General features: G+C 41.3%; 1 protein-coding gene across 3 annotated transcripts in view; it reads right to left on the bottom strand.

The window, feature by feature from the left end:
• LOC132830911 (sorting nexin-11-like) overlaps nucleotides 1–15,711 on the bottom strand; it is a 126,260-nt gene that overhangs the window by 95,796 nt on the left and 14,753 nt on the right. Inside the window, exons 3-5 of one of the 3 annotated variants that reach the window (XM_060848856.1) lie at nucleotides 12,696–12,842; nucleotides 10,643–10,697; nucleotides 5,237–5,323 (exon numbers count right to left, since the gene is read on the bottom strand). In XM_060848856.1, coding sequence (XP_060704839.1) covers nucleotides 5,237–5,323; nucleotides 10,643–10,666 — 111 coding nt within the window. In that variant the 5' untranslated portion in view covers nucleotides 10,667–10,697; nucleotides 12,696–12,842. Of the gene's footprint in view, nucleotides 1–5,236; nucleotides 5,324–10,642; nucleotides 10,698–12,660; nucleotides 12,843–15,711 lie in introns of all 3 variants that reach the window. The other 2 variants (XM_060848855.1, XM_060848854.1) reach the window with 2 other exon arrangements.

Genomic DNA, 15,711 nt, shown 5'->3' on the forward strand with positions numbered 1-15,711 from the left:
TGGCCAGAAAGTATTTTCCTTTTCTTAAGAAAGTAAACGTCTGGATGGAGAAATCCTTGTTCACTTTTCCAGTGAAGTGTGTACATATGTGTGGGTATTTACAGGGATAAACAGCTATACAACCATAGCACCAACAGCATATGTTAACCAATTATTGCATCTTCATTGAATATATATTATTTTGATAATAAACCAATGACTGAATTTAAGAAACCTGGTTGAAGGATCTTTTTATTTAAATCCTTTCCATATCATGTTTAAGTGATCATCAGGAAATGAATTTTTATTTGATGTTGTGATCCATGGAATAGTGGACTACAGCCACAATGCACTCTTCTAGCCTTGGTTGTAACAGTGTAGAGAATTATCAGTGTGGGAGGAAGGCATTTGCATTATTGTGACAGCCTTTTTAAAAGTCTCCCTCGTATAGAAAGGATGTTGTGAAACTTGAAAGGGTTCAGAAAAGATTTTGAAAGCATTCAGAAAGGATGTTGCCAGGGTTGGAGGGTTTGAGGTATAGGGAGAGGCTGATTGGGCTGGGACTGTTTTCCCTGGAGCATTGGAAGCTGAGAGGTGACCATATACGGTTTATAAAATCATGAGTGACATGGATTGAGGTCGGGGGAGTCCAGAACTAGAGGGATAGGTTTAAGGTGAGGGGAAAGATTTAAAAAGGACCCAAGAGGTGCGTATATCGAATGAGCTGCCAGAAGAAGTTGTGGAAGCTGGTACCATTAGAAGGCATCTGATTAGAAAAGGTTTAGACGGATATGGGCCAACTGCTGGTAAATGGGATTAGATTAATTTAGGATATCTGGTTGACATGAATAACTTGGATTAAGGGGTCTGTTTCTGTGCTGTACATCTCTATGATTCTATGATTAAATCAAGCTCATTCCTTTGCTATTTCCACGTAACCCTACATGTCCTTTCCGCATCAAGCATTTATCCCATTAATTAGCTGGCCCTTTTACAATGGAAATGAGGAGGAATTTAATCTCTCAGAGGTCATATATCCACGGAATTCTCTACCGCAGAGGATTGTGAAGGCTGTGTCATTAAATAGATTCAAGGCTGAAACGAAACAGCTCCATGAACTATAGGGGGCTCCAGGAGTAACGAATTCAGGCAAAGAAAGTATAATAGAGGCTATGATCACTTCAGCCATGATGTTATGGAATGCCAGAGTAGACTCAAGAGGCCATTTGGCCTACAACTGTCCTGTCCTTGTGTTTAATTCTGTTGTGAGAGTCATTACTAGATTCACTACCCCACCCTCAAGGAGCATATTCCAGATCACAACAACTCACTTTTGTACAGCATGAAAGAATTGCCGTCATGTCTTGCTCTGTTTTGTTTGACAATTACAGTCTAACACTCAGCATCACAAAGTTTCCAAATTCAACCCAGGTCTGTAGAGCCAGCTGTGCTAAGCGAGGACAGGCCTGAGGTATGACAATAAACCTCAACACCATGAGCCGAGGAAGTAAGGAAACAGGACACAATGCCTGTCTTAACCACACACTCACATTTTCTACGCTTAATGGTAAGGTCTTGAGGAGTGTTACTGAACAGAGTCTAGGTTCATAGTTCCTTGAAAGTGGAGTTGCAGATAGACAGGCTAGTGGAGAAGGCATTTGGAATGCTTGCCTTTATTGGTCAGTGCATTAAGCACAGGTATTAGGAGGTCATATTGTGGTTGTACAGGACATTGGTTAGGCCACTTTTGGAAAACTGTGTTCAACTCTGGTCTCCCTCCTACAGTAAAGATGTTGTGAAACTTGAAAGAGTTCAGAAAAGGTTTACAAGGATGTTGCCAGGGTTGGAGGATTTGAGCTATAAGGAGAGGCTGAATAGGCTGGGGTTGTTTTCTCTGGAACATTGGAGGCTGGGGGGTGACCTTATGGAAGCTTATAAATCATGAGGGACATGAATATGCTGAATAGTCAAGGTCTTTTCCCCAGGGTAGGGGTGTCTAGAACAAAAGTGCATCAGTTTAAGGTGAGTGCGGAAAGATTTAAAGGGACCTAACGGGTAACTTTTTCACGCAAAGGGTGCATATAAGGAGCGAGATGCCAAAGGATGTGGTGCAAGCTGCTACAATTACAACACTTAAAAGACATCTGGTATGGTAGATATGATTAGGAAGGATTTAGAAGGATACAGGCCAAATGCTGGTAAATAGAACTAGATTAATTTAGGATATCTGATTGGCATGGACGAGTTGGTCTGTTTCTGTGTCATACAGCTCAATGACTCCATGACTCTAAGTGTGGCACTGACAGGATCAAACTCCATTGCTCCTACATTATGGACAAAAACCGGATACTCTTGCCCTCGGTTCACAGGTGAAGGGAGATGGTGACATGGTCGTAACGTCTCTGGACTACTTAAGCACAGATTCAGGCTAATTCTCTGGGGACATGGGTTGGAACACTGGAGGAATTTAAATTCAATTAATAATATTTGGAATTGAAAGCCAGTGTCTGTAATGGTGACCATGAAAACATAATTGTCATAAAAGCCCATCTGGTTCACTGGGGCCGCTTTGGGAAGTAAATTTGCTCCTTCACTTCATCTGACCTATACGTAACTCTTGACCAACAGATTAACCGCCTCCCTGAAACGGCCAAAAATGCCACTCAGTTCAAGAGTAACTGAGGACAGGCAGAAACTACTTGCCTTGCCAGCAATAACTGCATCCCATGAAAGAATAAAGAAAAAAAAGAGCTGCTGAGCCAAAGGGTTGATGATACTTTCCACATAGAGAAAGATGCTGCTGCAACAGTGAACACATTCATAGGGGACAGTTGGTTGATACACATCGGAAGGTCAGATAATTGAATCTTGGAATCATGACAAACAATGTTCCTGTTTTATTAAGTGTTTTAAATGCAGAGACGATAACAGGGTCACAAACAGTCATTAAATGGAAAAGGAGGACATTGCTGGCAGATCCCTAGCAGATGCCATGGGGTTCACCACAGGAGAGAAACTCAAGCAGTGTCTCCTATGTGGGCTGCATTTATTTGTCGCCTATTGACTATACTGCAGTTTGGCAGAGATCTGGAACCAGCTTGATGACAGATGCCACAATGCAAGGCTACAGGCAACATGAGAAGATTCCAGTAATCACAGAAATGGAAGAAGGCTATTCAACCACTCAAGCCTGTATGAACCTACAAAAAAAAACTAGAGTAGACCATGTGGCCCTTATGGTCAGCTCTACCATTCAATAAGATCATGGCTAATTTAATTTTAACCTTAACGATCCTCCGTAATCTTTCAGCCCCCTTGGGAATCAAGAATCTACCTCTGTCCTAAAACTTTTTAAAGATTCTGCATTCAGTACCTTTTGGCAAATTCCAAAGACTCTCAGCCCACAGTGAAAAAAAAAGTATCCTCATCTCTGCCTTAAATAGGTGACTGCTTGTTTTTAAAACTATGAGTCCTGGTTTGAGATGTTCCCACAAAACATCCACCCGGTCAAATATCCTCAGATTCCTAGATGCTTGAATTAAGTCACTTTTGACTCTTCTAAACACCAGAAAGTACTGTTATCTCGCCTTGAATTCGATCATAGGTAAGTTGTTTGTCAACTCCATTTTCCCATCTTTGCTCCATATTCTTTGATACCATCAGCTAATATAAATCTCAGGCTTAAAAATTTCAACTCACAAACAATTCACCTATGTTTTCAGAGGGGAAGCTTGGAGGAAGTGTGCGTGTGTGTAAAAACTAAATGGTCCAGCTCTAATTTGAGGATTGTTCTTACTGCCTCAAATTAAACTGTTTCTGAAACTCGGTAGGGGCACACATAGCTCTCTAACTCAGAGGTTTCTGATTCCAGGTCCAATCCAGGACTTGAACAGACAAGGTCAGCTGGTACGTTGGTGAAATAGACAGCTGGAGGGGTCACCTTTAGAGAAAGAGAATTGTCATACTGGTGATGTCACTAGGGCTAGTAATCCAGGGGCTCAGGCTAATGCTCCAAGGTGTGGTTTCAAATCCCACTACGGCAGCTGTTGGAATTTGATTTCAAATGGTAAAAATGTGGAACTGAAAGCTGGTCTCAATAATGGCGGCCATGAAATTATTATCGATCGTCATAAAGATCTGATTTTCAATAATGTACATTAATGAAGGAAATCTGGTATCCTTACTTGGTTTGACCAACATTTAATTTGATTTCCAGGGATCTGGTGTCAACTCTTAATTGCCCTCTGTGAAGGTGTAGCTGAAAATGTGTCGCTGGAAAAGCGCAGCAGGTCAGGCAGCATCCAAGGAACAGGAAATTCGACATTTCGGGCATAAGCCCTTCTTCAGGAATGAAGAAAGTGTTCCTGATGAAGGGCTTATGCCCGAAACGTCGAATTTCCTGTTCCTTGGATGTTGCCTGACCTGCTGCGCTTTTCCAGCGACACATTTTCCGCTCTGATCTCCAGCATCTGCAGACCTCACTTTCTCCTCTGTGAAGGTGTAGCAAGCCACCTAGTTCCAGGGCAGGGGGGGAAGGGTAACAAATGCTGGCCTTGCCAGCAGTTCACAAAATAATAAATGAAAAGCAGTGCTTTGGTTCACACCTTCATGTAAAACACCTGTCTGTCCATGCTGATATGCTGACCCTTTATAAAACTTGGGTTAGGCAACAACAAGAGTACAGCAGCAGTTTCTGATGACCAGTTTAGTTAAAGATGGGAGGCATCTTGAGAAGTTCAAAAGAGATTTATCAGGATGGTCCCAGAGAACAAGGGTTTTCATTATTAGGTTAGGTTGGCAAAGCTGAGGTTGTTATCCTTGAAGTAATGGAGATTGAGGAGAATTTTGAGAGAGGAGTGCAAGATTATGACAGGCCTGGGCAAGATAGAAAATACAAAGCAGCCTTAATTAACTGATTGTATAGGGATCAGAAGACATGGATTTAATGTTTTGAGTAAGAGATGCAGTAGATATATGAGGAAAAGGATTTGAATAGAGTAAATGCTAGGGACATAGAACTTACTGCCATTTGAGTAGGTGGAAGCAGAGACAATAAATGATTTCAAAATGGGCATATGAGGAACATCAACGGGTGATAAGACAAGGATAGAATGAGCAAGTGGGTCTGACCGATTTCCAGTATAAAAAGCCAGCATGAACTTATAGGCTGAGTGGCCACCTTCTATAACATAACAACATCAAAAATATAAAAATTAAAACACATCCAAGTAAATAATGTGCACTGTATAGTACTTACGTAAAGGAATATTTTGTAATCTACATAAGAAGCCCAGGAATTCTGGTCTTGGATTCTCGGATCCTGCACTCGCACAGTGATGAATTCCTACCAAACAAAACATGTAAAACACATCACAAACTGACACTAAGGTAGGCAGAGTTGTGGATAGTGCCAAAGGATGTTGTGCATGAGATAAGATGCAGGATTGAGCTGAGAAGTGGCAAATGGAGTTTAATGCAGGAAAGTGTGAAGTAGTTCATTTCAGAAGTAATAACAGGAATGCAGAGTAATGGGCTCATGGTAAATGTTTTGGCAATGTAGATGAACAAAGAGATCTTGGTGTCCAGGTACATAAATCCCTGAAAGTTGCCTAGGTTGATAGGTTGTTAAGAAGGTATATGGTGTGTTGGTGTTTATGGGTAGGGGGATTGAGTTTCATAGCCACGAGGTCATGCTTCAGCTGTACAAGACACTGGTAAGGCCACACCTGGAGTATTATGTGCAGTTCTGGTCACCACATTTTGGAAGGATGTAGAAGCTTTGGAAAGGATTCAGAGGAGATTTACTAGGAAGGGAGTATGCCTGGTATGGAAGGGAGGTCTTACGAGGAAAGGCAGAGGGAACTGAGGCTGTTTTCATTGGAGAGAAAAAGGTTGAGAGTTAACTTATTCGAGACGTATAAGATAATCAGAGGGTTAGATAGGGTGGACAGCAAGAGCCTTTTTCCTCAGATGGTGAAGACTAATACAAGGAGACATAGCTTTAAATTGAGGGGTGATAGATTTAGGATAGATTAGGGGTAGTTTCTTCACTCAGAGTAGTAGGGGTGTGGAACGGCCTGCCTGCAACGATAGTAGACTTGCCGACATTAAGGGCAATTAAATGGGCATTGGACATACATATGGATAATAATGGGACGGTGTAGGTTAGATGAGCATCAGATTGGTTTCACAGGTCGGCGCAACATCGAGGACCGAAGGACCTGTACTGCGCTGTAATGTTCTATGTTCTATGAGTGACTTTGTAGAACACGACCTGATTTTCATGGCCGGTATGGAGGCTCCCCACCAACAGGGACTGCTGCATACTTGGCCATAGCTAGGCAACTCTAAAATTGCGATAAACCTTTGGTCTGGATGGTGTATCACTGAGAGCGGATTGTGGAAATGGAGATAAACCAGTCAATAATTATGGTGACTTTAATCCACATATACATTGGAAAAATCAGGTTAATAATAGCTTGGAGAAGGAGTTGTAGAATGCTCCTGTGAGAGTTTCTTAACACATCACTTTCAGGGACTACCACACAAGAGACTACACTAGACTTGGTGTTATGTAACATGAAACAATTAATGAATGACTTTGGGTTTCAATGATTAAAAGAGAGCAATTAGGTGGGCACGAAACATGAGCTGGCTGAAAGGTCTATTAGTTGCATTCCCATTCCAAAGAGAGTACCCAATGGAGGACCCAGTATCCAGAATTACTTAAAGAAGTATCAAACTTGACGAATACCTAAAATGGCACAAAAATGAATGGTGTCAGATGATTGGTCAGAATATAAAGAATAGTCGAGAGTAACTAAAAATTTAATTAGGCCAATTCAGCTAAAGCATGCAAGAAAGTTAGCTAGAAATGTAAAAATAGGCAATAAGAGTTTCAATAGGCATCCAAAAAAGGAAAGAGTAAGTGAAGTGAGGCCATATTACAGAAAAGGAGCTGCTGGAGGTCTTAAAACACATAAAAGTTTATAACTCCCTCATCTGATCAAGTGTAGCCTTAAGATATTGTGGGAAGCTGGGAAAGAAATTGCGGAGCCCCTAGTATCTGTATCATCAACAGCAACAGATGAGGTATCAGAAGACAGGAGGGTAGCTAATGTTGTACCATGATTTAAGGAAGACTACAATGAAAAGCCTGGGAACTACAGACCTGTCAGCCTAACATCAGCAGTGAGTAAGATTTGGAGCGGATTCTGAGAGACAGGATCTACATGCGTTTGGAAAGGCAACGAATGATTAGGGATAGTCAGCATGGCTTTGTGGATGGGAAGTAGTGTTTCACAAACTGGATTCAGTTTTTGTGAAGATGTGATTCAGTAGATAGATGAAGGCAGAGCAGCAGATATTGTCTACACGGACTTTAACAAGATCTTTGACAAGACTCCGCATGGTAGATTCATTAGATCACATTGGACCCAGGGAGAGCTAGCCAATTGGATACACAATTGTCTTGACAGTAGGAGACAGAAGGAAGTGTTAGAGGGGTGTTGTTGCAGGCTAGAAGCCAGCAACCAGTGGTGTGCCGCAAGGATCTGTGCTGGGTCCACTGTTGCTCATAATTTATGTAAACAATTTAGATGTGAATATAGGAAGCGTGGTTAGTAAGTTTGCAGATGGCACGTAAATTGGTGGTATAGTAGACAGTGAGGAAGGTTATCGAAGAGGACAATGGGATCGTGATCAACTGGGCCAGTGGGCCAACATATTTAATTCAGATAAATGTGAGGTGTTATAGTTTGATAAGGCAAACCAGGGCAGGACTAACAAAAGGTAATAGTAAGGCCTTGGAGCGTGTTGTCGAATAGAGACCTGGGAGTGCAGGTACACAGTTCCTTGAAAGTGGCATCACAAGTGGACAGGGTGGTGAAGAAGGCATTTGGCATGCTAGTTTCATTGCTCATAACACTGAGTAAGGAGTTGGGATGTCATGTAATACCTGTGCAAAAATATTGGGAAGACCACATGGAGTCATAGAGCTGTACAGTATGGAAACAGACCCTTCAGATCAACACGTCCATGCTGACCAGATATCCTAAATTAATCAAATTTTTTTTGCCAGCATTTGGCCCATATCCCTCTAAACCCTTCCTATTTATATACCCATCCACCTGCCTTTTAAATGTTGTAAACGTAACAGCTTCCACCAATTCTTCTGACAGCGTGGAAAAGTTGCCCCTTAGATCTCTCTTAAATCTTTTCCCTTTCACCCTTAAACCTATGCCTTCCAGTTTTGGACTCCCACACTGAGGAAAAGGCCTTATCTATTTACCGTATCCACACCAGTCATGATTTGATAAACCTCTAAAAAGGTCACCGCTCAGCCTCCGACGCTCCAGGGAAAATAAATCCAGCCTATTTAGCCTCGCCCTATAGGTCAAACATTCCCAACTCTGGCAACCTCCTTGTAAATCTGTTCTGACCGCTTCCAAGTTTCACTACATCCTTCCTATAGGAGGGAGACAAGAATTGCATGCAGTATTCTAAAAGTGGCCTCACCAATGTACTGTATAGCATAGTATGACACAACATTGGCATATTTTGAGAACTGCGAATAATTCTGGTCCCCCTGCTATAGAAAGAATGTTATTACACCTGCAAGAGAGCAAAAAAGATTTACAAGACTGTTATCGATACTGGAAAGTTTGACTTATTAGAGGCTGGTTAGGCTGGGACATGTTTTCGGTTGGAGCATCACAGGTTGAGGGGTGACCTCATATAAAATTATGAGGGTGAATAGCCAAAGTCTTTTCTCCAGAGTGGGGGAGTCCAAAACAAGAGGGCATAGGTTTAAGGTGAGGGGGGAAAAATTTAAAAGATCCTGAGGGGCAACTTTTCACAAAGAGGGTGATGCATGTATGGAATGATGTGCCAGAGGAGGTAGTAGAGGTGAGTACAATTACAACATTTAGAAGACATTTGGATAGATACATGGATAGGAGAGGCTCGAAGGGATATGGGTCAAATGCAGGCAAATAGGACTAGGTTGATTTCAGAAACCTGGTTGGCATGGAAGAGTTGGGTTGAAGGGTCTGTTTCTGTGTAGTATGATTCTATGACTCTGAGTGTTGTTCCATTAGAGGGCGAGAATGAGGACTTAATAATAGATAATAAAGAAATGGCAGATGTGATGAATAAATATTTTGGTTCTATCTTCACCATTGAGGATACTAAAAAAATCCTCGTAACACCTGTAAATCAGGAGGTTAAAGGAAGAGAGAAATTTAGGAAAATTAATAATCAGGGAAGTAGGACTGATGTAAGTTCGTTGAGTTGTGGGTTAATTAGTCTCTTGGACCTGATGGTCATCATTCTAGGGTCTTCAAAGTGGTGGCTGATGAAGTAGTAGTTATGTTGGTGTTACTTTTCCAAAATTTGTTGATTCTGGAAGGGTTTATTGGACTTAAAAGGAGAAAATATAACTCATCTATGCAAAAAGGGAGGGGTGTATATAAACAGGAAACTAGGTCAGTCAGCTTTTCTTCTTTCATCAAGAAACAGTTTGAATAGATCATTAAGGAGGATGTAACTGGGCACTTGAGAAAACTCAGAAAACCTGTGGTTAATCAAAGTAGACTGCATTGTTTTGTGAAAAATCAAAGCACATGGGATAGGCAGTGATATATTAGCATGGATTGAGAATTGGTTAGCAGGCAGGAAATAAAGTAGGAATAAATGAGTTGTTTCAGAGTGGAAGGCAGTGACAAGCGGGGTACTGCAGGGATCAGTGCTTGGGTCCCAGCTGTTCATATTATGTATAAATGATTTGGACGAGAGAATCGATTGACTGGGTTGTACAGACTGTGCATCCAGAGATGGATGACAAACTTCTACTCCCTAACCCTCATCTAGAGGGTTTGGAGGGTCAGTGTAGGGTCAGTGAGCAAAGAGGATGTGACAGCCGATACAAGTTAGGGTACAGACTACAAGGTTTTAGATATAGCTTTGTTTTCAACGTAACTTAGATTTTGAAGGATTTGTGTAGGATGCAAGGGACATATGCATAGATTTGAGCCAGTTGGGGCACTACCATTAACCTCAGTAATAATGGATTAGGTATAAGGAATACAAAACATAGCAGAGGACTCTGACAATTGCTATAACAGCAACTGTAAAGTGTACATATAACACCGAGTAAACACAAAATCAGGCTTGCTTATTATAATATCAAATTACAACGTATTTACATCCCAGAAACAGGCCATTCAGCCCAACAGGACAATTCATGATGTGCACACACTTCCTCACAACCTATTTCATATTTTCTGTATACCTTTTTATTCTATTTCCCCCCCTGTACTTGTCTAGCTTTCCCTTAAATGCATTGATGTTTGCCTCAACTACTCCCAGTTTCACATTCTGATCATGCTCTGGATTTTTCTGATTATTGGATTTTCTTAATTGCTATTTTATGTTGTCCCACAGAATAAAACATTGTTGTTACATCTTCGGTATCAATCTTAAAGGTCTCCAGGCGATCTTCCTCACCATAGCCTTTTCTAAAGGAAAGAGCTCCATTCTGTTCCTGATTCTCATTATCTGAGCTTACTAATGAAAAAGTAACCATTCAGGTGGATTACTGGAGACAAGAACTAGCATTCACAGAAACCTTATCATAGTGAAAATTTCAGGAACCAATTCTTACCTCCTCTTCTTGGTCTTTCATCATTTTGTTTTCAGTTGAAGAATTGGGGTAACATCTGTCAGAGCAAAACATACAAAGTAAAATGATGTGATTTTCACATTGATGCTACAATCTCTCAGCGTATTTGATAATTTCAGAACAATGTATCATGCTTAACGAAACACAGCATTCAAAATAAGCTCAATTGAAAGAAGCTTCTCCTGAAACCATCTTTGCAAACCTCCAGCTCGCATCGCAAGGTCTAACAAAGCTCACTAATTTATCTCAGATCATGGAACATTTTAGTCAAATAGAGAATGTGTTTCATTAATTAGCTGTCAACCGAGGAAGCAGTTAACACAGCCTTGATTAGTTTCAACTTCCTTGGCTAAGGAAAGGGAGTTTTGTGAATTCCTTTGGAGTTTCTGATCCTGAAGCTTTGAGTTGATCAGGAGAAGACACCGATGTATGGAATACTGAGGAATGGAAAAACTCAGTAGGTCTGGCAGTATCTGTGCAGAGGGAGCAAAGTTAACATTTTGGACCCAGTCGCACTTCTTCAGAACTGGACTTGAAATGTTAACTCTGCTTTCCTTCCTCAGATGCTGCCAGAACTGCTGAGCTTTTCCAGCAGTTTCTGTTTTTGTATCTGACTTCCAACATCTGCAGTTCTTTAGCTTCTTTGTTTGCTAAGGAATGAATTGGGTAGAGTTGTGACATTGCTGCTCCACTTTTGTGGGTAATGTACTGCTGACATTTATTACTTAGGCCGACACCCTTAGAATGCCCAAGCTATACGAGACACTGATTAGCTGCCAAGTCCATGAAGCCTCTGTTGTAATCAAAAATCCAGATCCCCAGATAAGAAAAATAAAACAATTTTGAAAGCTTTCTCCATTTTATAAAACAGGAAGCCAGTCAGATCCTCTAACATGTCCTAACATTCAATTACACTATGACTGTTCTGCAGCTTAACTCCATTTCCTATCACTGCTACATATTCCTTACTTTCTTCATTAAAATCCATTAAATGCAATATTAAAAAGGTTCAACTTATGTATCCCACCTGACACTGTTGTACCTGCTATTTTAGAGGGAGTTCCAGATTTTCAATTACTTTTGTGTGGGAAAAGTGCTTGAATTTGCTACTAAGCATTTTATTAGGCAATTTTAATTCAAATGTTAGGGTTATGCCCGTGCTGTTAATTCCTCCATCAGAAGAGATAGTTTGTCTACATCTACCCTATCAATGTTTATAAATATTGAAAATAAAAATATATGAATTAAGAGCAGGTATAGGCCATTCAGCCCCTCGAGCCTACTCTGCCATTCAAGAAGATTTTGATTGATCTGACTGTGGCATCACCTTGTCCTGAATAACCTTTGACCCCCTTGTTAGTCAAGAGACTATCTACCTGTGCTTTAAAAATAGTCAATGACTTTGCCTCCATCACATAACCTTGCCTCAATCCTCAGTGAAAAAAAATTCTTCTCATCTGTCTGAGTGGAAGATCCCTTATTTTAAACAGTATGCCCTAGTTCTAGTCTCTTCCACAAAGGGAGAAAGGTCATTTCAGCATCCGCCCTGTCAAGTCCTCTCAAGGTCTTGTGTCTCAGTAAGAATCTCCCCTTCATAAAATAACACCTCCCCCTCCCACAACAGGTATCAGACAAATGGACCTTCTCTGAACTGTTTCTAACTCAGTAATATCCTTTATTAAATGAGGAGCAAAAATTATACAAGAAACTCAGCTGTGACAACCCAAATCCTGTACACCTGTAGCAAAACATCCGAACTTTTGTATTTCATCCTCCTTGCAATACCTCAGTCAGATCGCCCATCAATCTTCCTACCCAAGAGAACAAAAGCCAGGTTAATGCAACCTGTCATCATAATCTAACCCAGTATAATTCTCATGAAAACTCCTGCTGATGGCACAATGGCATCCAGTCACAAAGACAAATAGAAAAATGCAAAACCAGACAGGTCACTATCCTTCACTCTCAGCATTCTATCAACTAATAATAGTCATACTTACGCAATACCAATGGAGAAGCAACCATTATATCTCACCTACGGGCCTCCAATTTAATGCTTAGCCAGCTACTTGTTTGAAGTTGATATTCCACTGACTGGGTTACTACTTAAAGTTGCTGCAACTGAGCTCTTTCCTCACTTCCTCATCCAAGTGGCACTGACAAGTAATAGTAAGTAGAAGCCCTGCGGAAAAACAACAAAGTTCAGATTTCCTCACTGTCAACTTATTATCTCATACACTGCAGTCTGGGTGTGGACATGGAGACCACGCACAGCAGCTTGATCAAATGTAAGCTTGCTTCCTACAGATAGCAAAGGCTTACACACTAATCTTAGAACTGACCTCTGGCCCACTAAATTTTTTGTTAGGGCAACTGTAAACATGCTACAATTGGTCTCAGCACTACACTGAGTTGGGAGAAATGCTGGGGTATTGGTGAACAAAGGGTATCCTGGACATTATCCAGTATAGACAGTCAGTTGCACAGTCAGAGTGAGGCAGACTTCGCTGGAGTCAGACTGAGATACAATAAGTATTGGATGAAAGTTTGCTCACTGAGTTGGAAGGTTCGTTTTCAGGCGTTTCATCACCATACTAGGTAACATCATCAATGAGCTTCCAGTGAAGCACTGATGGTATTGCCCACTTTTTATTTATTTGTTTAGGTTTCCTTTGGTTGGTGATGTCATTCCCTGCTCTTTTTCTCAGGGGGTGGTAAATGGGATCCAAGTCCATGTGTTTGTTGACAAAGTTCCAGTTGGAATGCCATGCTTCTAGGAAATCTCGCGCATGTCTGTTTGGCTTGTCTTAGGATGGATGTGTTATCACAGTCGAAGTGGTGTCCTTCCTCATCTGTATTTAAAGATACTAGTGAGAGTGGGTCATGTCTTTTTACAGCTTGGTGTTCATGTTTTCTGGTGGCTAGTCTTCTGTCTGTATATCCAATGTAGCGTTTGTTACAGTTCTTGCAAGGTATTTGCATGGGTGAATTAGCTGTTGAGGGGAGAAGGAAAAAGAGTTGCTGAGCAATAGTTGTAATGGATTCCATAGTCAGTAGATCAATCAGGATGGCAGCAGGTGACAAGTGGTGTGCCGCAAGGCTCAGCGTTAGGACCACAACTTTTCACTTTATACATTAACAATCTAAATGAAGGAACTGAGAGCATTCTGGCTATGTTTTCAGATGATACAAAAGGTACGTAGTGGGACAGGTATCATTGAGGAGGCAGAGAGGCTGCAGGAGGATTTGGACAGATTAGGACAGTGGGCAAAGAAGTGGCAGATGGAGTACAATGTGGGAAAGTGTGAGGTCATGCACTTTGGTGGGAAGAATCGAGGCATGGACTATTTTCTAAATGGGGAGAAAATTCAGAAGTCTGAGGTGCAAAGAGACTTGGGAGTTCTAGTCCAGGATTCTCTCCAGGTAAACTTGCAGGTTGAGTCAGGATTTATGAAAGCAATTGCAATGATGGCATTTATTTTGAGAGGACTTGAATATAAAAGCAGGGATGTACTTCTGAGGTTCTAAAAGGCTCTGGTCAGACCACATTTGGAATATTGTGCACAGTTTTGGGCCCCATATCTCAGAAAGGATATGTTGTCCCTGCAGCGTATTCAGAGGAGGTTCATGAGAATGGTCCCAGGAATGAAACACTTAACATATGAGGAACGTTTTAGGACTCTGGGTCTATACTTGATGGAGTTTAGAAGGATGGGGGTGAATCTAACTGAAACGTACAGAATACTGAATGGCCTGGACAGAATAGATGTTTGGAAGATGTTTCCATTGGTAGGAGAGACTAGACCCAAGACCACAGCCTTAGAGCCATGGGAAGACCTTTTAGAACAGAGATAAGGAGAAACTTCTTCAGCCAAAGAGTGGGGAATCTATAGAATTCATTGCCACAGAAGGCTGTGAAGGCCAGGTCATTGACTATATTTATGAAAGAGATAGCTAGGTTCTTCAGCATCAAGGGGATCAAGGGTTACGGGAAGAAAGCAATAGAATGGGGTTGAGAAACTTATCAGCCATGGCTGAATGGTAGAGCAGACTCGATGGGCTGAATGGCCAAATGTCTGCTTCTATGTCTTACAGTGTAATCAGGTATTTCTGAGGCATTAAACATGAATCTAGAATGGTGTGTTGCCTCCCAAGTACCAGACTCATGGATGTCACAGTGAGGCTGTGGAAGGGGGAATCAGCCAGAAGTACCAATGGCATAGGTAGGAAGAGGGATAGGACCTGAAGGCATATTTCAGACTGTTAAGAAACAAATTATAAAGCAGGACCTCAACAGCAATATTCTCAGGATTACTCCCACTGTCACAGGCGAGTGAGCATAAGGAAAGGGAATTGATTGATGGAATGCATGCCTGGAGAACTCATGTAGGAGCGATAAGATCAGAGTTTTGAAGAATAGGGACAGATTCTGGAGCAGATGGGACTGTACAAACTGGACAGGTTACACCTTAACGGGACTGAGACCCATATCTTTGCAAGGGGAAATGCTACTGTGGCTAAGATGGGTTTGTCAGGAGGCTGGGAATTTGAGAGATAATCAAAATTGGAAGGATGCCAAGTTGGTAACAGGAAGTTGAAAATATACTGGAGAGACTAGAAAACAGGAGAAACATAGCTGACTATCGAGTATGCTTTGAAAGCGGAATGATGTCAAAAAGACAAAAGTTAAGGCACTCTATCTGAATGCATGCAGTATTTGCAACAAAGTAGATGATCTAAAGACACAAATTGAGATAAGTGAGTATCTTCTAATTGCTATTACAGGAACATGACTGCATGGTGATCAGGAACAGGAACTGAATAGTCAAGAATATTCAAAGTTCAGGAAAGACAGACAGAAGGAAAAGGAGGTGGAGCTATATAATAATAGATGGGAATCAGTACATTAGTAAGAGAAGATCTCAAATCCGAAAAATAATGTATGGAATCTGTTCGAGTGGAGCTACGAAACAGCAAGGGGCACCAGACATTGGAGTTATTTAAAGGCCATCAAATAGTAGTAATGCGAGGGAATCAGGAGATGAAGGAAG

This window comes from Hemiscyllium ocellatum, chromosome 32 (genome assembly GCF_020745735.1).
Source record: "Hemiscyllium ocellatum isolate sHemOce1 chromosome 32, sHemOce1.pat.X.cur, whole genome shotgun sequence".
Taxonomy (NCBI): domain Eukaryota; kingdom Metazoa; phylum Chordata; class Chondrichthyes; order Orectolobiformes; family Hemiscylliidae; genus Hemiscyllium; species Hemiscyllium ocellatum.